Consider the following 24668-nt stretch of genomic DNA (forward strand, 5'->3'; position numbering starts at 1 on the left):
TAGAAGAGACGTGGGGTTTCAAGACACTTCTCTTCCTATTTTGGGTGATCCTTTTGGACCTTTTTCTTTAGGGAGTGGAACACCTCAGTGGGTCTTCTTCTGTAAGTATTTGTAGCCCTTGATCAGTGCCCTTCTTACTTTAAAAAAAAAAAAAAGTGCTGAGAGTAAAAATCTGTCAGGCGCGTTTAAGGTTGTGATTTAATATCTTTTCTCTATTAATGATGTACAACCCTTGTTTATTTACCACTACAGTCATGAAAGCATCCTTGAAAATTACAACACACGTATATTACGGCCTGTTAAGTGTAAGGGATAGGACGACAAGAGGTTTAGGAATAGACATTATAGTATGTGATACCTTTACCCAAAAGACATGACGCTTTTGTTTCTTTTGCTGATTATTCTGTTTATACTTACTACGCGGCCGTTTTTCTGTCCATAAGTCGTTGTAAATGGTCGTACTGTTGCAGCTCTTTCATTGATGGTACTAGAAAGACACCTCAAGAATCCATGGAAAGAAACACACACACACACACACACACACACACACACACACACACACACACACACACACACACACACACACACACAGAGAGAGAGAGAGAGAGAGAGAGAGAGAGAGAGAGAGAGAGAGAGAGAGAGAGAGTTACATTGGTCTCTGTACAGACGCTAGTTATATACACGCACGAGCAATTATCTCAGCAAGGGTAAGGACGAAGGAAAATTCTCAATTGACTCACCTTTTCAGAGTTTGCCGGAAAGGAAGAAGACAACCTGGAATTAATTTTGACAAGTAGAGCTCTTCTGAATGTGAAGAAGCCCACTTTTAAACATTATCTACCAGATGATATTGAGGAAATAATATGGCTGAAGATGTTACGAGAAACTGAGAAAACGCGACAACAGTGCTTCATGTGGCTTCATATAACGACAAGGGGTGAGGTCAAGTGGTATTCTTATCCTCCTTGTTAGAAGAGCATGCCGTGTTGTTGTGAAGTTTGCGATGCATACTGTATCAATCATACACACGGTGATGAATTTCAACCTTGTATTCTGCTCCCTCTCCTGCTCTCTCTCTCTCTCTCTCTCTCTCTCTCTCTCTCTCTCTCTCTCTCTCTCTCTCTCTCTCTCTCTCTCTCTCTCTCTCTCTCTCTCTCTCTCACACACACACACACACACACACACACACACACACACACACACACACACACACACACACACACACACACACACACACACACACACACACACACACACACACACAGTTTTCCAAGAAGGGTGGTAAATGAGTGGCGAGGAGTTGCATTGGCTTCCCTTTGGTTCGGGTTCTGTTGTTCAGATCCTTAGTATTTTCCATTCAGGTTGATAAATATTCAGACCTCGCCATAAATATTCCTCCGTTATAGCGTGGACTGGCAATTTATTATCATTGAGCATATAATGAAAAATAATTTGTTTCATATAGCAGGAAAGGTAATTAAAAAGCTCGTGTAATATGCCTTCATAAATTCAAGTAAACATCATACAAATTTCACCTGAATATTTTAATGTGGCCATTTATATACAAACACCGAATAGTAGTGGGAGAGAGCTACAGGATGGTGGCGGCGCGCGTGTGTGTGCGCCGCGGTAGGGCAGCACCGTGGCACCCTTGCCTCGTGGAAGACTGACACAGGTGGAGGTTAGGTGGGCGCTGAGGGAAGGGGCCCTCGAACCCGCGTTGCTGCTCTAGAGGCCGCCAAAAGCCACTAAAACACAGATGAATGTCGACTTTAAACACTCGAGATAGCCAAGACGCCACCAAGGAGCCGCTTTCCTCACCGCCCTGGGGCGCGCCGCCACCTCAGTACAAGCAGCGGCAGCCTGTCCTCCTCGTACCTGGCTTGGCTCAACCCGCTGCTCCTCAATGGACGTCCTCTGTATGCGATAATGGAGGCAATAAAGGAAGTGTATCTGAAGAATGTCATACGTCGCCGCACTTCCAACATGTACTGCACATTGAAAGCCTGTGTCTCGCGTCAGCCAGCGGGCGTCATGTCATTGCCGACCTGTCGTGCCGCACTCTGTCCATTCATCACTGACACGTGTGCGCGGCGTAGCTTTTTTTTTAAGCTTTATAAGTTACACATTGTTGCTTTGACTTTCTTACTTTACAAGAAAGGGTCACAGTGTATACAAAAAATGCACAGCCTGTATTGAGGATGAACACACACATATTAAATACACCAAATAAAAGCGTAAGTAAACAAATGTCTCGAACGTTTTCCAAAAATAAGGTGTGTGTGTCTGTGTGTGTGTGTGTGTGTGTGTGTGTGTGTGTGTGTGTGTGTGTGTGTGTGTGTGTGTGTGTGTGTGTGTGTGTAGAGCACGGTATTGATCAGTGTTGAGATACAGGATCCACAATATTTACACACATCTTTCCAAGAAATACAACCAGGCAAAGCTCCAGTTCCCTGCATTCCCGACACAAAGCCTCACGAAGCGCCCACACTGTGCCTCCTAACACACAAATATGGGTGACATCTCATTAACCAAATAATATGAAGGCATTTTTTTCTCTAATACAAATCTCTAATTCAGAATTACCATAATTTTCTTGCTTTCCTAAACAATTGTATTTTTAGCTGGTATGTCATTATTTACATTGAGATTACTATTGGGTAATGGGACCCTGTAGAGGCATCTCTCCAACTTGTAAATTTGCCAGAAGACTATCCAGAGACAATGGCCTGTGGACGTGATACTTAAAAAAAAAAAAAAGTTCATCATGCACAGTTGGGTCATCCATCATTCAACGGCATGTATGTATTTTTCGATCTGCATTTCTCTTATTTTCATGATGCACTTAATTATCGGTGTTAAGGTTCATCTTTTACAAGAACTAATCATTGGTGTAGTTTTGTTTCAGCGATGCCATTAAGGATGCATAATTTACATTGTTATATATTCTCTGAATCCAAAATTTGCATAACAGTCACTGATGTCAGTACTTTCAAGTTTTCTCCGTCTGCCATACACGAGTAACGTCAGCAAAACACTACTTGTCTTTTATGTGTTCCCGCAACAAGCCCAAAGAGTGACTAGCTTGATGGGTACTGTAAGCAGCGAAGAGAGTCTGGCGCTGTCTTCCATTTTGTGACTGATATCCCTTGAACCCTTCATCATAATTTCTTTGAAGGCAACGAGAATCTAACAATTGCAATACTTGACAAATGAATTCCCAAATAAGTTAATTTCATCTTGGTTCAGAGGGAAATATTTTAAATAATATTTCTTTATTACTTTAAGATAGAGAACACACTGCTTAGAATCCTCGCCAAGATTAATAACCAACAAAATTTTATTCCTTAAGATCTTACTTGATAAGCATTCGTTTACGATTCTGTGTAGGGGAGAGGGCAGGGAGGCATTAGTTCAAATATCAGCACATTTACTGAAGCAGCAATTTTGAAACTAAATATCTTCATTCGGATTCTGAGTGTCGCCGCGCCATTCACCATAATAGTTAACACTTTCCTTATTAGGCGGACTCCTTTATTTTTTTTACCATTACACACGCGCACATCACACACACACACACACACACACACACACACACACACACACACACACACACACACACACACACACACACACACACACACACACACACACACACACACACGTGTGTATGTTTACACTTTTATGGTATTCTATTCATTTTATTATTTTGTTTATTTATTTATTTGCTCACTTATCTGTTGTCAGCACACTAGTGAATACAGTCCCAAGAATCAGTCCAGTGGTTGGATGTAACGGTTCTTTTTCCATTAGTATATTTTCTTCCATTACGCATCATCACGGAGTTAGTCCACTCCACGTCCTGGCCCTTGACTGTCATGATTACGGTGTGTATGACATGAAGCGGCACTCATATGTTTGGATTTCATGCTTTCCAGTTCACATAGTTTTTTTCTTCTTTAACAAGCAATCTAAGAATTTTGTACGGTTAAAGAATCCTCAGCATCAAGATTTACATCGTAGTATCACACGTTGACCTGCGGACAAATTGCGTTCACATGGGTGCGATGTGTTCTGCCCACTCGCTGTCTCATCGATTTACTCAGTCTCATTCAGATTCGAATAATTGAAATCACGTCTGCCTTATCCGCATCGTGCGCTTGATCTTCGTGAGGTACATAGACTACACTGTGATACGGATTTTATAGAAAGCAGAAGCAGACTTAGCAGATTTTTTTCATTATTATTATCCAAGTTCGCGAGTGTTTGTCAGTGTATCGCATTCAATGAAAGTCTTCTATTATGACGCGGTAGGGATCCTCGGCACCCTCGAGGCACCTCCGCGTCACCTGCAGGACGATGTTAAGGCGGCGGTCCAGGGCGGCGAGGTGGGGCGGCCACAGCACGGGCTGGAGAGGGTCGGAGGCCATTGAAGTCAGCATGGCGGAGCTCAATCGCTCGGGCCCCGTGTGGAACCTGCAGTGGAGAGACCAAGCTAGTTAATGTTATGGTATATACTTAATATCATAATCTGTCGGTTTACCAAAGGACCTTGTAGAGTGTAATTAAAAGTAAATTATTATTATTTTATTTTATTTATTTTTTTATAACTTAGAAATTGCTGTAAGTCTTTTATTCATCTGAGATTACGAATTGATTGGATGATGTTTCGGGATACGCACGCAAGTAAAATTGGCAAGTAAAATGATATTGTAATTAAAAGAAAAAAACTTTAGGAACATGCTGATTTGGATGCAAACAATAGCAAGGAACGACATTATTTTGTAGCACGAAGCCACCGCAGAAATGGACTTGAATAAAGGTTTCATTAGTTGGAAATCAGTACCATTGAATATGTTCAGTGTGCTGACGTGTGTTGCGTAATCTTACAGTCGAGGTAGGAGTCCCTAACTTCACGGTGTGCTCATACCGTAAATAATGCAAATTCAATTATAGCTCTAGTAAACCTTTATGTGGGACTGCACCTGAGGAGGGAGGCGAGAGTGGAGTGCCGGAGGACGCAGCATTGGTACAGCGGCGCCAGAATGGACACCTCGTCGTGGAAAGCCTTGCCGAAGCCCCGTCCGTGGTCCAGATGTAGCGGTGCGGAGTTGTTTCCAAACATCTGACAGAAAGAAATGCAATGATGGCTACATAAAGGAACATCATAATTTTTCAGAAAAAAAAAAAGAGAAAAAAGCAGCGAAATCGCACATATTGTGAGAAAAATCTGTGGGTGGTTCACTGCTTACTTAGTATATTATGGTTTTATTATTTTGGTATACATACTGACGTTGATGTAAAAAGTGTATACTAGCAAAAAAAAAACTATGTTGAGAATGTTAACATATCATATATACGGTTAACTGAAAACAAAATTTATGCACAAGGAAAGGCGTGAGTTTCATGTTTCTGTTTGTAAATTATGGATAGAAACATTAATAGTATTTACTTTGATGGTTTCGTAGTGATGACGGTCCATGTTGCCCATCAGGAAGTCCAGTATAGACATGTCCACGATGTCCAGCAGGCGGCGGCCTTCACTGTATGGGTGCGTCTCCTTCACAGACTTGCAGTACTCGTTATCTGCCAGATAACAACGTGGAACAAGAACGTAAAAAAAATAAATAAATAAATAAACGAGAGAAAAAAAAGTTAGTGACTGTGTTCATATATGACCCACTTAAGTTTCTAGGAAAGGTTTGATTTATATTGTTGTAAATTTTGGAAGTCAAGATTAACAGGAATATCACAATTTCATACTACAATAAACACTGGTTTGAGGTCATTGGGGAGGCCGTACCTTCCTCCCACTGTGCCTTGCGTCGCCTGCTGTAGCTCCGCCTCCACGGGTGACGCCATCGTACCCTCGGCACCTCAGTGTCTCCAGGCAGGAATACTGCAAAGGAGCCCTCCAACATGTCGGGGCTGCCGCAGATAGCGTGGGCAGTATCGCAGAAGTAGCTAGAGGAGAGAGTAATTTTTAGGGTTGTTATTTATTAGATAGACAGACGAAAAAAAAAAAAAAAAAAAAAGATAAATTAACACCAAATCATCACTTTTTATTTTTTTTCAATTTAGTAGGTAGTAAAATGCACATTGTGTCGTGATGTTTGTTACGTAATGCTGCAACGTTTAGGCCAACTCTCAGAAAAATGCTGGTAAAGAATTTGTTAAAGTCATGTGACTATACCCGTCACGAATTGAGGTTTATTTAGTTAGGTCTCAGCCTTGTAGTGGGACATGGTGTCACCAGTACATACCACGAAAAAGGAAATTAACTCTACTATTATTTATTTGTTCATTTCAGGAGAAGATAGAGAAAAAACAACAACTTTGTAACGCGCCTGCAAGATTGGTTTTATGACGCATTTTTAAAGAGATGCATTGGTTTATTTAAGTATTGCTGAGTAGATTTTTGTGCCGAGGTGGTATTTCGTCTTGTTTCGTATTAAAATCAACGTGAAGAATTTTCTCTAAGTCTGTGGTGTGGGCTGGCGCTGTGACGTAACAGACTGCCACAAGGCAAGGCTTGTGTGATACGTATTACATTTTTTTTTTTTTTTTTCACTTAGGCATCCTGTAAAATCACATTTCTGTTCCCTAAGTTAATCACACAAGTTACTCTTAGCAAGTAATTTTGTGAAATACCTCGTCCTTATAGGAGATGAAATTATTTGAATAGAGTGGAATACTGGAAACCTACACACAGGGAGAATGGATCGCATTATGTAAAAATAATAATCATTCATTTTTATTGTCAAAGAAGACGTAAGAATGTAATCCCACATTTTATTTCTTCTTATATGAAAAAAGTATTTTTTTCACCATATATATATATATATATATATATATATATATATATATATATATATATATATATATATATATATATATATATATATATATATATATATATATATATATATATATATATATATATATATGTGTGTGTGTGTGTGTGTGTGTGTGAATGAGGAAAAGTGTTTGTTTTGACGCACAGCCTCAGCCACACAACGCTTACCTGCACTTGCCATGGAAACAATGGTTCTTCTCCGGCGAGAAGAAGAAGGTCTTGAGCAGGTCGCCCTTGGCTAGCATATACAGTTCTCTTGTGATGTTGACGGTGCGACCCATAGTGGGCACGGCGCGGCGGAACCCAAGCAACCTGCACGGCGGGGAAATAAAAGTAGAGATTAATTATTTTAAAGACATTACATTCAGTGAATAGAATGGTGATCTCTGTTTTCTGAATAGATTTCCGTGAAAGCTGAACATGAAACACCTTCGTGGAAGATTTGCAATTTTACTTTTTCTCGATGTGCGTTTGCCTTTACTGCATGAAAGATGTGAAATAATCTTAAATAAACTGAAACTGTAGCAATTATTGAACAGGCGAATGTTAAATCAGCATGCATCTAATGTTACTACTACGGACATGTGAAATATATTTAAACTGTATTGTCGCGAAGTTGATGGTAGGTTGACCCTTGCACTCTCTGACTGACTGACAGACTGACTGCTTGATTGACTCGGGTTAACTCGCGTCGTTCTTTGCTGTTTCCATCACAGGATCATTTGGTCATGAGAGCATAAACAAAACTTTGTCCACTCTTCATAAGACTACGTTTACTTGCATAGGTAATCATTCCTATCACTAGTGTGGGTTCTTTCTTGCTTTCAAATATCTCTGTAAGTTCGTGTGAATGACCATAAGTGTAAGTCAGGGCGTAGGTGTCACACTCCTCCTCATTCATCTGTAAGAGATCACTCTGAAGTTTGTGGTATTCACTGAACACTAAACGCTTCGAAACAACGGATAGTACTTCTGATCTCAGAGTACTAGAATCATTACTAATAAAATCTAAATCTCCAAGAATAAGTAACACTGTCTGCTGTCTCCTTAAATACAGAATAGGTCTTTTTGGTATTTAACATGTATTTATGTTCTATTAATTTGCATAAATTTTGCAATCATGTTATTTCAACTTTTTAATGTGTTTTTATGTGTTTTCTCTCACACTTAATTCCTTTCATGTGCTGACAATCTCCCTAATAAAAAATAACAATTATAGATTTTAGCAGATCAATGGATTTAAGAGCGAGGGAGAACACTAAACACAGTGGAGGTGGGAGCAAAAGTTTGCCCGACTATTGATCATGACTGTAACAAGGAGAATATAAGGATGGATATCGATGTGTTTTTTTTCTTTTTCTTTTTTACATAAAATTGGAGTTATAATCATGATGAGGAGAATAACAAGCCTGGGAAGATCTCATGAGTACATGTAACCTAAAACATGAAAGCGGCTTCGTGTGAGCTGGTCGAGCGAATAGAGTTGCTGAAAAATCTTTTTAACTTGACCTTCGCAAAAAGGAAAAAAAGGAAAGAAAAAGAATAAGAATGAAAAATCAAGAATGACCTCACTGTAAATGTACTCGCAGAGAGAGAGAAAGAGAGAGAGAGAGAGAGAGAGAGAGAGAGAGAGAGAGAGAGAGAGAGAGAGAGAGAGAGAGAGAGAGAGAGAGAGAGAGAGAGAGAGAGAGAGAGAGAGAGAGAGAGAGAGAGAGAGAGAGAGAGAGAGAGAGAGAGAGAGAGCTAAGTATTATTTAACAGTTGCCAGACTGGATGATATTTCTTCGAGTGAAAAAAAACCAGGCAAATGTTTAGTTCCGAGGATATCGCTCAAAAGATGCGAAAGAAAGAAAAGCTGAAATGTCAATGTTTACGTCTAGACTATGGAAGTACCTTGTAATTCCCACAAAGCGTCTCCGATAACACTGCTTTCTCTCTCTCTCTCTCTCTCTCTCTCTCTCTCTCTCTCTCTCTCTCTCTCTCTCTCTCTCTCTCTCTCTCTCTCTCTCTCTCGCAACATCACATTGAGCTGGACGAGAGCCTCACAATATTTTTCTTTACTGCACAGATACTTTGTTTCTTGACATTGCAGTGCTCGTTCAGAAAAAAAAAAAAAGACCAGGGAAGGACGCTGGGCAAGTCCTCCACGCCTAACTAGAGAACAAAGACTTAACTGTTTGGGTACACAACTTTTTTTTTTTTTACTCTGCATTAATAAACACTATCAAGGAACTAAGTTGGTATCACCCTCCACGTGCGGCCACGGACTACCGAGGGGCGCGCCCTTAGAAAATACCACACCATTGCCTTTATGTTCCATTCACCCTGCCAATATCCCACTCCGCTTAAGTTGCCGATATTTCGCCCTATTCACCCAGCTATTATAAAAGGGGAGGAACCAGTATAAAACGCTGCCACTCGCACTCTCGCTCTCTGGTGAGAATCTGGCCAAGAATCGTCTCACAGATACTTTATTTTTTTTACGAGAGTGATCAGATACACGCGTGATTAGCCTGAAAATGTCTTTCCTTGTACCCGTGGGTGTCCAGTGTCTGATATTTCTTTTGTTGGCTTCACTGGTTCCTCTCTTATTAATATTTATTGCTACTTAACAGTGTCTCATTATCACCAGTACAATTGTGTATACTCTTACCTGTAACATGGTGAGCCCACTAATCATGCCACATCCTGCACCGCTGGAAGAACAACTCTTTCACATCACTACCAAAGCTGGCCAATCGATTGTCAGAAACTCTCACAGGTATTATTATATTGCGCATGAAAAAACACTAACCATTTTTCTTAGTACGTGGTTGCAATAATGATTTTTTGTCGTCGCAAATTCTCTCTCTCTCTCTCTCTCTCTCTCTCTCTCTCTCTCTCTCTCTCTCTCTCTCTCTCTCTCTCTCTCTCTCTCTCTCTCTCTCTCTCTCTCTCTCTCTCACACACACACACGGAGACAGCTGCAGGAACAAAACTAACCTGTCGAGGTGGAAGGCGGCAATCTCGGCGTTGTGTCGCTCGAAGTCAGTGAAGTAGAATTGGTTCTTGAGGGTCTGCTGCTCTCGAGGGTGCCTGAGGGAGGAAGGGAGGAAGGTTCAGGGTCAGGCCTCGGACACCTCTCTGCTTCAGGGGTGGATGGACAGACATTCCCTTACTACATTATTGGTTTAGAGATAGCAGCAATGGTTGTCTTGTTCTTTGTGACTGGGAGAAGTGAGAATGGTGTTAATTTATGGAGAAGTAATCTGATTGGAACCTTTTCTTTTCTATATACTCAATAGGAAACAGCTATTTGCAGAACTATTTTTTTATTTTTAAATTTTCAGTAGTCTTACACACACACACACACACACACACACACACACACACACACACACACACACACACACACACACACACACACACACACACACACACACACACACACACACACACACACACACACACACACACACACACACACACACACACACACACACACATTCAAATAATTGATACAAGTATAGGAAAATTTCTAATACAGCTTCTCTGAGATACTTAATGACTTTCCTTCTTTTTACAGTGAGCGTGAACCTTGGCATCACCAGATACTACAATCGTCTCCAGGAAATGGTTAGTGAGCTTATTTTTTTACAGAACTAGTCCGTTTATTCACCATGTTGTGTTTTTTCTTCATTGTATATGATGTTTAGAATCTATTGCCGATCGTTTGCCCGTCATACCAAAGTAAGAGGTATGGAAATGATACCGTGTTTTGGAAATTGAAGAAAACTAATCCTGGGGGAAAAAAATAACAAGAAATAGGTACTAAGGATTTTTTTACTGAAAAAATTAACACTGCAGTCTTTTCCAAATTTTTCCTGCAGTATTTTCAGCATTGCATCATATTATTGGACGCTCAATGACCTTGGTAATAGTAGTAGTGGTGGTGGTTGTGGTGGTGGTGGTGGTGGTGGTGATGGTGCTCTGCATTTGCATTCCTTCGTCATGTTCGCCACTTAACGTTCCACTCGCCATCATTTATTTTTCCCGCACAAGACTAAGCTTCTCATAACGCTGCCAACGCCATTTCCACTGCGGTACGCTCATTACAGCAGCACGTTTAGGTGGCATTCACCAGTAAGCCACACCGGAGACAATGCAACACAGCCAAGCGCCTCAACAATATCTATAGCGCCCCTCCACTCATGCTGCCACCTCAGAAAGCCCTCCCCTGTTCCAGCACCTCTCACTCGGAACAATAAGGTGTGGCAGGAGGGTTCAAGGTATAGCCAGTAGTAAGTCTGTCGTATAACTAGTGAATCTTTTACACTTTATCACCGACCCCACATCCATTTTCCCAGCAACTGAGTACAAACACAACAGAATTTGCATCGAGATTTAGGAGCCACATGCGGGGTTTGTTGCGCTGTGCTCTGTCGTTACTCATGCGACTCTCTCTCGTCTTATTTCAGCCATCTTAATTGTGCTGCCAAATATTTTGATGAGGTACATTTATATTCAGCGAACAAGTGAAAGCAATTGCCATAACTCTGACTTTACTGGAAGGGTTGATTTTATTCATGAAGGCGTGTGTCTCAAGCGATCCCTTGTCTTAGCCCCCAGGAGATTATTATGCGTCGTATATGTGATCATCTGTCTCTTCTGCCGGCTCATCTCACACGTGTTATTGTGCTTCATTATTAGCGAGCAGCAGGTAAGAGATGGACGCAGCTGACAGGCAACCACGCTGTGTCACGTTCACTGTCTGTCGTGACGTGGCACCATTCCTTGCCAGTCATGTGGGTGTCCTTCCCGCTCACCAGCTCTGGCTCGTTAAGGTGCATATTGGTAGAAACTTTAGTCCAAGTTAGTGCTAAGTAGAGGGAAGTTCGAGGGAAGGCAAGAGATTTAACTATGTAATGTCATTATAATTATGTCAATTAAGTAACGAGGATAGAAAGTGTCGTCAGATTACTAGCCAAATCAATAGAAAGTGTCGTCAGGTTACTAGCCAAATTATGTTAGCAGTATTTTAGAATATGAACGTGTCTCTGTTAGATGTATGGAATATATCGTGAACGAACCAGAAAACAAGTACGAGTGACAAGTTGACATCTGCAGCATGTTCGGTTATGACAGTAAAATGAAGGCATCTTATATATTTCTGATGAATCACGCTGACCTCTCGTAACTTTTGCGATCCCTTAATTATCCTTAGAAACAGAAGTGACAGTTGTTTAGGTGTTGGTGGTGTTTGTCTTTCTTTCCCTTCCCCAAATCCTCCTCCATCTTCCCCACTATTATCACAAGGGACACTGAGTTTACCTTACCTCACTGGAGGAAAACGTAACAGGATTTTTATCTTCAAACATTTTCCACCGCGGCTCAACAACACCGTCCCCGCCCACCACAACTTGGCCACGCTCCTGGAATACTGTCGCAGCAGTGGAATAAAGCTCCTCGGTGAGCGCCACACAATCAGTAGCCTGGGCATACTGAAAAAGGCAACTCTGCACCACACTTTTTTCTTGGCGGAAATAACAAGTCAAAATCAACCGCTAATTTAATGAAAATAATTGGTGCCACCTTCGGTCACCACGCCCCTGCCGCTGCTACGTGACCCCCAGCAATTGTATTAGACCACCGAAGCAAATTCCGACAGTGTGAAAACTTTTTTTTAGGTAAAACCACTACACTAAAACACTAAAACTGCAAGTGCCAAGCGCCGCCCCACTACAGGTTATGACTGCGGCATCAGCGCCCAACGAGGCTGATACCAGACGCATCTTGTCGCCCGCGTTTAGTTGCTATGTTAATAGAAGTTTGCAAAGATGCTTATAGCAGCAGTATCTGTGCTTGCGGTATTTCATTTATATATATTATGTTTAACTTATAAAATACCTGAGAATTCCAATTACATTTACTGTATAAACCCGAATTATAAGCACATTATTTTTTTTTACTTAAAGACTTGTGAATTTTTCAGACATTATATGCCCGGCATACAACAAAGGTACCATATATATAACATATTCTCCAAAAATAAATGTAACTTTGCATTTGTTTTGTCAATTCTTTTTCAGAGTAAAAGAAAGACTCGTGTGAATTCCAAACAAGTGGTGGTGTAAGGCGGCGGTGTGAGGTCATGAGGCCGCCTCCGCGCCACACAAACTGAGGAAAACCCGACCTCCACTTTACACGAATTTATCCGCGGTGCTGGCTCGGATAGTGCTCGATTGTTGCTGGTGGTGGTGGTGGTGGTGGTGGTGGTGGTGCCCTGCGTTGATAATCCCACCCGAAAATTGAAATACAAATTGACAACAGTTTAGACACGTTCCTGTGGCACACGCTCTGTGTCACATTCAACTTTAATTTTGCACTGTTTCTCTTCTCCAGCCAGTTCGTCTTTATAGATTCACCACCGGAATTTTGTTTTTTCAAGTGATTGTGTTTTTTTTTTTTTAATTCACACGTCCAACATATTTTGTTTTGTATTTTTCCCTTTTTTTTTTCACTTTGCATTCATGTTGACTGCGAGTATTGGGTGGAATTTCATTATTTTTTATCTCCTTTCCTGGGTCTTGTTTTGTCTCCAAATGGTTTTGTTTTGTGTTTTGATCAGTAAGCGTGTTGGGTGACGCTTTTCCTCCTCTATGGAACTGGATGAGTGGGGATAGCTCTTGCACTGTACTGTCCTATCTCTTTTACTAATAGTTACATCAGAGTTGTGTAATGAAATAGCTTATAAAGCATCTAAAACTCTGTAGCTATTTGTTACTTTAAGTGATCTTTTGTATTGTTATTCATGTTTGTACTGCCCCAAATACCCAAAATGCAAGAAAGTGTGGAACATTCTGCGACAGCGAGTGTTGCGTATCACCCACACTGCTTTATCTTACTACACGTCTTTGTCTCCCTTGGGGTGTTGAAGCGTGAACCTCGCCACTCTCTTGAAAGGGTCAGGTCAGCACGGGGTGGGGATCAATCTGCGCTGCTAAAATGCGTGACCGCAGAAGAGAGGCGCGTGGTGAAGTTGAAACTACCCTGGTGTTGACTATTAGCTGCGTCAGCCTGTGGGTTTTCTCCGCCACGTGCGAGGTTAAGTAACAATCACCGCACGCTTGGTCCCGGCCATCATCACTCCCGACGTACTCTTAATTTCGGTCAGTTAAGGAAAGAATCTGTTTGTGAAATAACGTCACCATGCAAAAGTTGCAACCCAAGCTTTACTCACCTGTGTTATTCAACTATCAGTCCTGCTTATATATATATATATATATATATATATATATATATATATATATATATATATATATATATATATATATATATATATATATATATATATGAGAGAGAGAGAGAGAGAGAGAGAGAGAGAGAGAGAGAGAGAGAGAGAGAGAGAGAGAGAGAGAGAGTCGAATAACACATGATTGCAACCTGGGATGCAGGTTGTGCATGGTGACGTTATTTCAACAGGAGTCGTTGTAAATGCTGCAGGACTACAAAGACTTGACTAGATAACATTTCCTGGTACGTACAGTTGCCGACGAAAAGATCCCTGCATCCTCTTTTCTTAATCCGACTGATCTCGCAACACTTACTGACGGTGAGGTTCAGTGATTTAATTGTCCCTGATTTCTTTGCGTGCTCTGCACCTCGTTACGCTGAGGTGCCAGTCCCGCAAAGATGTCGGTTATACGTGATATCGGTGAGAAAGGTATTCCGTTCACAACTTTGTGAATCAAGATTTCGTTGCTAATTTTACATACAAATTTCAACCACACGGAATAAAACAAATTGGATGCTAAAACTCCCTTATACACGTATATATTGTGCACGAATATGGATGGATTTGCATGGATATCATATTTTTATTCACCAGTAAGTATAACTGTTTTCGGATCTGAATAACGATAATTTTCCTCCGAAGCGAAAACTGTGACTGTTAATTTGTTGTTTTCAACATATTTCTGCAACGCTAAAAATACTCATTTCGATGCTCGATGTTTTAAGTCACGTTACTAATTTTAGTAAAGTAATTATGAATATCTAATTATTTGCGTTATATACTCGTACATTGTTCCTTGTTCCAGTCAAGTCGTCATTCAGTATTGGCTGTAACTTTTAATCCGTAGGGTGTCAAGATGTTTTGCTTGAGTGTCCTGAAGCACATAATATGAAAAATGTTTGTGAAGAAGACAATACTGAGAAAGTTACTCTTTTCATTAGAAAATACTAAATGACGGATGTTTAACGAGGAAATATAAATTATGTAAACAGTGAATTAGATCGCCACGTCAATTGTCTCGGTGAACTTGAAGAAGAAACAGACTGTAGATATTAGATCAATAAATGCAGACAGACTTTCTCCTACAGTAGACTAGCAGTGATCGCTGCAATAGTAGGAATAAATGGAAACCGTAAATCATAAAAAAAAAGAAAAAAAAATTGCAAGTTGGATAAAACAGCCGAGGTTTGCACGCTGCAGGAAAATATGGTTTGGGGGTGACTGTGGGACGAGTTGAATAAATGCCGGATGGAAGTGAATGGGAGGAAAGCGGCTCGGTCATCCCCTGGCTGATAGTGATGGTGGCGGTGGTGGTGGTGGCGGTGGATAGTAGCGGCGTCATCATAAAGGTGTTCCCGCCATCATCACTTTTAGCCACAACTGTTGACATGGAACACAAGCCCCACACTCGCCCATCAGACTAACAGCCCCTCACCCGCTACCCACGCCCAGGCACCCTCCCCCAGCTCTCCCTCCCCTGCTGTCGGATGAACAAGTGGCACCAACAAAGCAAAAAGAGGTAGGGGTCCGCAGTAATCGGGGTGTCCATCGAGGGGCGGTTGACGACTCTCTTCAGTGTAAATGACCCAAATTGTAGCATGAGTGTGAAATTGAACCTTTTCCTCCATTCCCTTCCCTTCCCACCGCCACGGCAACCCACCTCTCCATGCCAAAGTCTCCAACCTCCACTAACACCTTTCATGGATTCTCCTTATCCATCACTTTAACCTCACTATTATTCTCCTTGTAAATCTTCCTTACCAACACCTCCTTCCCTTTAATTAACACTGCCTTCCCAGTCCTTCAACTTCACCCCTTCACCTATCCCTTCTGACCTTGTCTTTAACCCCAGTGAACTCTCTTCTCACTGTTGAAAATCCTATTGAACGTCATTTTCAGCCCTCCAACTCCTCTATGACCCGCCCCATCTCACTCACCTCTTCACAAACCTAACACTCATCCTTGCAACCCTTCCATTAATCCCTACTGAGGCGTTACCCTTACCAAAGATCCCTATTAACTCTCTCTCTCTCTCTCTCTCTCTCTCTCTCTCTCTCTCTCTCTCTCTCTCTCTCTCTCTCTCTCTCTCTCTCTCTCTCTCTCTCTCTCTCTCTCTCTCTCTCTCTCTCTCTCTCTCTCTCTCTCTCTCTCTCTCTCTCTCTCTCTCTCTCTCTCTCTCATGATTGCATTAGTCAGAGAACCCTCGTAGTAAAGAACAATGAAAGTTTTCTTTTAGAACATCCTAAGCGGATCTAAGGAGTTGTAATATATTATGTGAAACAGCTCACTCACACTCCGGTAGTCTCTGTCAACTCGTTTTCAGCTGAATCTGTTGTAAAAGGTGTGTACTTAGTGATAACTATTTCAAAACATCAATATCATAATTTCCACGAGTTTAAACTGTTAGTACACTCCACAATGAGAAGGAAGCTAATATAATGTTCTGTCAGAAGCAAGATAAAGAAAAAAACGGTCCTACTTGTTCGTGTCTCGTGGTTTTATAATCGCAGCGCGCTGAAATAATTTATTAGAAACTATTTTGATGAAGAGGTTACGTTATCTTTTTATTTTTCTTAATGATCCTTTTTAGATGAGACTATTTTCACCGGGTCTGAAATTCGAGGAGTCTTTTCTTCCATAAGAAATAAAGAATATGCACAAGGTTTGCAGGTTTTAAAGTTTTGTTTAAGTGTTTTTTCATTAATCAAGACACTAGATGGAATTTATGTTTATCAGTATCATCTTACCAAGGTGAATTGGTGAAAAGAAGGTGGCATTGGCTCAGAGACTTGTTTCATAAAACTAAGCTAACTGAATTCAGCCTCACAGGAGTCGTGACAGTACATATTTTTTTTTCTTATCATAATGTTAATAATGTGTGTGTGTGTGTGTGTGTGTGTGTGTGTGTGTTTATTTTATTTTATTTTATTTTATTTTATTTATTTATTTACTTTTTAAGGGGGGAGCGGAGAGGAAATCGGCGTTTGGGGAGAAAAGACTCACAGTCTTCATGAAATGAGGTTGTGCGATTTATGAAAGACTGGAAGTTTTATAATAATAAAAAAAAAAAATTAATCTAGTTCCACAATACGTGTAGATCAGAATCGAAAAGCTCCTCCCAGCAGTAATTAATTTTAATTAGTTCTCATGGCCACGGCTGCTTTAATTACATTTTGGGTAGTATCATTCTTTGTGACATCTACTGATCACCACTATGAATAAAAAATCTAATACGTTGCTCTTTCATCTCAACCACACGACTCTTCGCTCTTCTGCTCCCCGGCTCACACTGTCCAGACCTTTCTGATGATGCGTCCGTCTCTCTCTTAGATTCTAATGAGGATTGTTCTTTAAGCCACGTGATTTGGATATTTCACATTTTAAAAATTTGCAGAACGACATTAATTTATGACGTTAAGTGGCTGTACTGGTGTGGATTCCTATTAATAAATGAACTGCTCTGACATCTAGCTCTGTTGACCTTCTATTTCTTACTGACCAACTCTTAACGCTCTTTTACGTCTTCTCTTCGCTGCTTTTTATCTTCTAAGAGGAGGGGTGTATCTCTGAGGGTAAACATACTCAATAAAAGACGTGGGGAGGAAAAGAAGGCCTCAGACATTCGTTAGGAGTCCCGTGATGAATGATCCAACTTGGCTAAAGGCTACGGGGAGTCGGCGCTCACTCTGGTGGACGTAATTGTTTTCTTAACACACCATTAATATTGTCAGGATGAGGGAAACGGCAACACCCAGTAACTTGGTCTTCCAGGTGAGAGGAAAGAATGTTGCGTGTTCTTAAGCGCTGAAAGGAATGGTGGATGGTAATCTTTTCCTTATTTTACGGTTTTTTGGAGCAATAACTAAGGGGATTTAATTTTTTTCTTCTCAGCCAGCCTCATCCACGCATAAAAAAGCTTGTTCTTCTGCCAAGTGTGAGAATGGAGAGGTAATAATTCAAGGAACGATCTGGCGTTAGTGGTTTAATTCATTGGAGAAATATCGGTGTTGTGGTATAAATAATTGAAAAAAAAAAATAAGGCTGTAGCGGTGTATATCTCTGAAAATATCGTTGTAGTGGTATGACTCAAGAAAACAAATAGATAAATCAAATAAATAGCGCTGTAACGGTATGTCTCAACAGGAAGGGACTTTTTAATGGTATAAATCAATGAGGATAAGGCTCTAGTGACATGACTCGAAGAATATACTTAACTCTGTAGTGGTATAACCTGTAGTGGAAATAACTTAACATTGGTATAACATGAGGGAGGAGTAACGCTGTAGTGATGTAACATTTAGGATAGAGTTGTAGTGGTATAACTCAATGGAATAAAACCGTTATCATGGTATTTTACTGATGGGAAATGACGTTGTAGTGGTATACCTAACCTAACCTATACCTAACCTAACCTAACCTATACCTGACCTATGCCTAACCTAACCTAACCTATACCTAACCTAACCTAACCTAACCTATACCTAACCTAACCTAACCTATACCTAACCTAACCTAACATATACCTGACCTAACCTAACCTAACCTAACCTAAAGAGAGAGAGAGAAAAAAAAAAACAATGTAGACGTGTAAGAGGAAAGAGAGCATAACTACTAGTAATAAGAGCATGACTAGTAGTATAACTCCAGCACACCAAAGCACACTTACTCTCAAAAATCTCATGTAACTTTTAATACTTCGAGGAATTTATGATGCGAAGGAGTGAGGGAAAAATCGCGGCAAATCAACCTGCCAGTCAACGCTTGCCGCCGGAAGAACACCGTTGCCAGTGGAAACCTTGGCGCGCCTCCAAGGATTGCCTTTACTCCTTTTATATTGTTATCTTTCCACAAGCCGTGAAGAGGAGGGAAAAAGAGGGATTAAGGCCGTGGGAGGAAGTCTCATTATGTACTGCCTTCGTTATGACTTCACACTTCCTTTGCCAGGGTGTGGGCTTCAAAAGAGAGCCAGTTTGTCGTGGGGATCTCATTGATGTAGTTAGATTGTTATTGCCGAAACTGTAGTAAAAAAGCATTGTCAGTTTAATGTCTTTTTTAAGAGCATAAGAATATACGAAGATAAGAGATGATGCAAGAAGCTACCAGGCCTACCCGTGGTATTTCCGTTATAAAATATACCTAACTATTTGAGGATATCAGAGTTTAGGGAAGTTTGATAGACATACTCGTATATTGATAAAACACACACACACACACACACACACACACACACACACACACACACACACACACACACACACAGTACATAGATAACGTACGATATCAATTACATATATGATTATTATTGTTGTGTTTCCTACTTACTTATAAATTTATTTGATTATTCATTAACTGTCGAATAGTTTAAACAGTGTAATGACGAAATGAATGAGCGACACATACTGACTTCCATGGAATGAAAAGGATATGCATAATTATATACATGTTGATTTGAATGCATATTTAACACAACAAACATAAACCCCAGTAACTCGTGACAGGCAATCAAGAATAGCATAATAATGTTGGGAGCATTTTGTTATTATTTACTGCTGGGGAACAAAAAGCTTAACAGGCTTAATAGGCTGTTCTATTTCTGTCTTCTTCATCGTTTATTGACTTTGTTGCATTAGCGGATGTCCTGATGCAACGACAACACCACACACACACACACACACACACACACACACACACACACACACACACACACACACACACACACACACACACACACACACACACACACACACACACACACACACACACACACCACTCACACTGTACACCTACTCTACTTTAGCTCATTATAATCTTATAACTTCCTTTACAGATGCAATACACACTCTTCTGTTCCTCCTCCTACCCCGTCACGTGATTTTTCTCAAGATTTTCACCTATTTCAGTCATGAAATGCTGCATCATACTGATCCATTTTCTTTTCTACAAATAAATATAAGCATATTTCGCAATCAAATCGGAAGTTTGTGTTATAGTTACTCTGTTTTGATCGGCAGATTTCTCAGAATAGGATGTCGGGGGACGAACAGTCGCGGTCAGAAGCCAAGTAACCTGTTTAATTAATTTTCACAAGGTTATGTGTCCGCCCTCGATCTTAAATCCCTTGATTTGATGCTATCCTTGTAAGACCTGACGGCTTACCATTGAGGGGAAACGCTAAGACAATGGAGGTGAATGCTGTATGCTACTCGACTTCTGACCAGGACTATACTTTCATATTTCATTAACTTTTTTTCTGTTCCATCATTAGGTGAGCATTGTATCACTTTTCTTTATGTTGTCAGAGCACACGTAACATGACGAGCGGCGCTCAGTTTCTCATTACCTCGATATTAATGTCCTGTGTGTTTAGGCTACGGAATTTTGAAACATAAGTCACACAGACTGTGGCGAGGAGAAAATACGGGATGAAACAGAAACACTTTATTTCATTTAGTAGGAAACTCGCAATGACGCAGAAACAGTTTCCCTTAGTAAAAATACAATGCATAAAACAAAGAGTTTTTTTAACTTTTTAATTTTTTTCATGACATTTTCTCATTAACAATTCTCGCTTGTCTTATATATGTAAGATTGTTTTTTTTTTCTTTGACGCCATCCCTGCTCTGCTTTAGCGATATTGAGATAATAATTATTTTCCTTAATAGCTGTGTTAATCATATTCCTACTGTAAATCGTTCCTATTGTCTTTCAGTCATTATTTGTACTGATAAAAATTTGTGCATTTTAACGTGGAACAATTTGCAGATCTAATTCCATCAAGGTAAAGGTTTATGAAGGACGCAGATATATGCATTCTTTTTCTGAAAATTCAGTATGCAATGTGAGTATTCATGACGACGCGCAACACAATAGTTCATTTAAGTTGAGGCTGTTCACATATCGCTGCAATGCGTACTTAGGTAATACTATATTTAAACTCGTATGTTTGAAAGTGTTCATGGATTATCTCATCCCACCGGCTGGATTTGTAGTGAATATATACACAAGCTATTACACTGATATGAGAGAGAGAGAGAGAGAGAGAGAGAGAGAGAGAGAGAGAGAGAGAGAGAGAGAGAGAGAGAGAGAGAGAGAGAGAGAGAGAGAGAGAGAGAGATAGGTCAGCCACCGCCATTAAAGTAACAGCCGCACGGTGTCGCCTTTCGCACCCACTCGCCCCACCCAGCTGCACCATCGTGTTTGTCTCACCTCCTCGGGACACCCACCCGCCCCCTCCCCTTCCTCTTTCCCTTGCCCCTTAGTGAGGCTTGTTGCAGATCATCGGTGATCCTCCGAGTCTCCTCCAGCACCTGCGGCGACGTGTTGCTCCAAATCCTGGCAGCTGCTCCCGCCACAGCCCGCCGCCGCCGCCGCCGCCGTCTCTGCCGCCCGTGTGTCTTGGTTACCATGAGGTATGTCAGAGAGGGCTGCGTTTGTTATTTTCCTGAGCCTGAGCTTTGGTTGGGAATTCTGGTGGGTAAAAAATTCTGTGATCCGTATCTCTCCCCCTATTAGTCTTGTACTTTGTTATGAAACCCGACAGGCAAGACTTATGCTTCCCAAGAAAAGAATATTAAGCAGATGCTATAATTCTTCCTCCCAAGGCTCGCTGCAGCACCGCTGTAACAACGAGGCCTTGCTCCGGGCGTCGTCGAGGGTTGTGGGAGGGGGCACACCGACCACGCGGCCCGGAACGCACTGTATGGAAACGAATATGTAAATCTCAGCGTTATCCTTTGATCCGCTCTTGATCAAGAGGCAGACTTACACTCCTCTTGCTTTTTCTCTTACTTTCCCACCTAGGCCTCTGATCTCACTGCTCCTTTCCTCCCTCAAACACACGTCGCCGCCGGCAAGAGTACAATTGCTGTCTGTCACCGCGTATAACTCCCTCCAATCTGATGGGAACCTGTTTTGTGTGTGTTGGAATAAATTCATTTCTGGGAACGTAATGTCATAATGAAACCGCGGATCCTCTTTGTGGACTAGTTCAGCAGTCTTACATTTCATGTAATAGGTTTCCGGTAAATAGATAATCTGATGAATAATAATTAGACATGTATGAATGAAGAAATCTTAGGAATATATATATATATATATATATATATATATATATATATATATATATATATATATATATATATATATATATATATATATATATATATATATATATATATATATATATATATATATATATATATATATATATATATAATGTGTGTGTGTGTTTGTGTTTGTGTGAGCAGACTATCAGTATCAATAGATACGTAGATAACTGCAGGTACGGATAGACATTGTTCACTGCCTCTTTAATATATTTTCTTGTATTTTCATTAAGTATGACGTACCGACTAATGTTTCTTTTTACTGGGACATTCTTTACAATGTTTCCCTTATTATTTCTTGAATTTCGTGAAGTTTGGATGTTAGCTTAAGTTTAGTGATAAATCCCCCGGGCAGCACCGCTTCATTCCACAATTATGTTGATTGAGACAACCGTTAGTGTGACTGGTCACCTCCGTGCCAGCCAGCTAGTCAGGCATTCAGCTCGGCAGCCAGCCAACCAGCAGACCTGACGAGCTATCAGCTAGCCAGCCATCCAACTAGTCAATAAACCATCCATCAAGTCCACCGATGAGAGAAATAACCAATAAGACATTCAGCCAAGCATCCAGTCAGTCATCTAACCAGTCTGTTAAACCACACGCCATATCAGTAGCTCAGTTTTTCGTTCATCTCATTCCTTTAATCTTGCGTGGCCTCTTTTGGTCGGTGGACACGTAGGGAAACAATAAGACCCTGAGGACTGGCTCGCTTTCGTACGTGTCCTGATTTAGTTGGGTCTCCCGAGGTCGGAAAAGATTATAAATTCCATGTTCCAACCCACTAAGCGAACATCACCATTCCTAACGACTGCTGATCCCGCAGCCAGATAATATACGCCTGGCGCTCCTCCTCCTCCTCCTCCTCCTTCTCCCTTGGACGTACTCATATTTTATACCCGACTTGACAGTTCGTTGACCCTCGTGTTTCTTCCTGTTATACGTCAGCATGAAACGACCGCCATCACAGCAGAGGTCGGAAAATATTATGTCTTCATTTTTTAGCTTTTCCGCCTTTTTAGTTCTTTTCCTTTATCCATGAAAAGGGAATAAAACTGTGGAATATTTTTTTATACTTAATACTTGACTCGTTTCTCTCAGTTCCATGACTTCCATCCAGACTTGCTAATCACCACCTAGATTTCTTGTTTACTTCCCCGTCACCCACCCTCACTCCCCATCACCTTCCAGATCCCACCAGCGCTCCAGTCATCTTCACTTCGCATTTCTCCATTCCCTCCATCTCATACTCGCTACTAAAACCTTAATTTTAATCTCCCATTTCCCCATTGCCTTTCACTACTTATACCTCACAATCCTCATTTTTTTTCAATCCCTCTGCAACTCCCCATCATCTTCCAACCCCTCTTCCACTCCCCATCATCCTCTGATTCCTTCCCACTCTCAACCATCACTCCCCAGTATCTCACCCATACTCTCATCACCATCCTGTCCCCTCCTAAATCCCCATCACCTTCCATCTGCTTCATCTCATATCCCCAGCACCTCCTGTCCCTCCCATACTGCTTACCATCACCCTCCACTCCAATCCCGCTAATGAAAACACAAATCCGCTCATTAGTTTTTGATTAATAATCCCGCGCAATCCTTCTAATGATCTTGGCTCACGTACATCAAGAAGAATGAAAACCTCCCCATGTATATTAAGCGATAATCAGCGTAATTAGAGGATAAGCGCACACCCACAACGTCGTGAGAAAAGCTGTTGGACCCAGAACGTGCCCTCATTGGTTTATTTTTATGACGTCATTTTGAAGATTTGGCTGTTAGCTGAGCGACGGCAACGACCTGGCGCCCTACCGACACACCAGCGCTGAAGGGCCATTCCAGTCGCTCCCCGCTAGGCATTACGAGGTACTCCGTCAACTGTAGGGATCGCGACTTGTCACCTCTGAGGAGCGGCGCCAACGTTGGCAAGGACTGGGTGAGGAATTGCTGCTGATGCCTATGTACATTCCTGGTCAGAAGTCGAGTACCATTCTGCATTCAGTCTGTTTGTCTTTTTCTCTGTCTTGAGCCCTGTGGTCCTTTTTTTTATTTTTATTTTTTTTTGTGAGTGAGTCCGGTCGAAGGCAACAAAACTGATAAAATAGGTCCATTGAAAGTACCAGACAAAAAAAAAAATCAAAAGCAAGTCCAAATGTTTATATTGCGTAGTGTCTTCACTTGGTAAGAATGTATGAGGTGTCAGGTTTAGAAGAAGGATAGTCAGCAAATCAGTGGCATTAAGGTTAGCAGAAATCAACAAACGCACTGGGAATTAATGTGGCATATTAAACGACTTCTGACCATCATTGTTCAGTCATGTATACACGACCTTCTGTGCCGCGTGAAAATGAAGATACGAGAGACTAGGAGTTGTAACTGGTGGTTCCTTATGATAGATGTCGGAGCGAGAAGACAGACAGTTGGATGG

The 24668-nt window shown here is 41.1% G+C and overlaps 1 protein-coding gene across 2 annotated transcripts in view; it reads right to left on the reverse strand.

Moving 5' to 3' along the window:
- Positions 1-1491: 1491 nt before the first annotated feature.
- LOC135108311 (extracellular serine/threonine protein CG31145-like) overlaps positions 1492-24668 on the reverse strand; it is a 193367-nt gene continuing 170190 nt past the window's right edge. For both annotated transcript variants that reach the window (XM_064019143.1, XM_064019141.1), the window contains exons 5-10: positions 9839-9931; positions 7025-7168; positions 5804-5964; positions 5453-5586; positions 4986-5125; positions 1492-4476 (exon numbers count right to left, since the gene is read on the reverse strand). In XM_064019143.1, coding sequence (XP_063875213.1) covers positions 4284-4476; positions 4986-5125; positions 5453-5586; positions 5804-5964; positions 7025-7168; positions 9839-9931 — 865 coding nt within the window. In that variant the 3' untranslated portion in view covers positions 1492-4283. The remainder of the gene's footprint in view (positions 4477-4985; positions 5126-5452; positions 5587-5803; positions 5965-7024; positions 7169-9838; positions 9932-24668) is intronic.

This window comes from Scylla paramamosain, chromosome 17 (assembly GCF_035594125.1).
Source record: "Scylla paramamosain isolate STU-SP2022 chromosome 17, ASM3559412v1, whole genome shotgun sequence".
Lineage (NCBI taxonomy): Eukaryota > Metazoa > Arthropoda > Malacostraca > Decapoda > Portunidae > Scylla > Scylla paramamosain.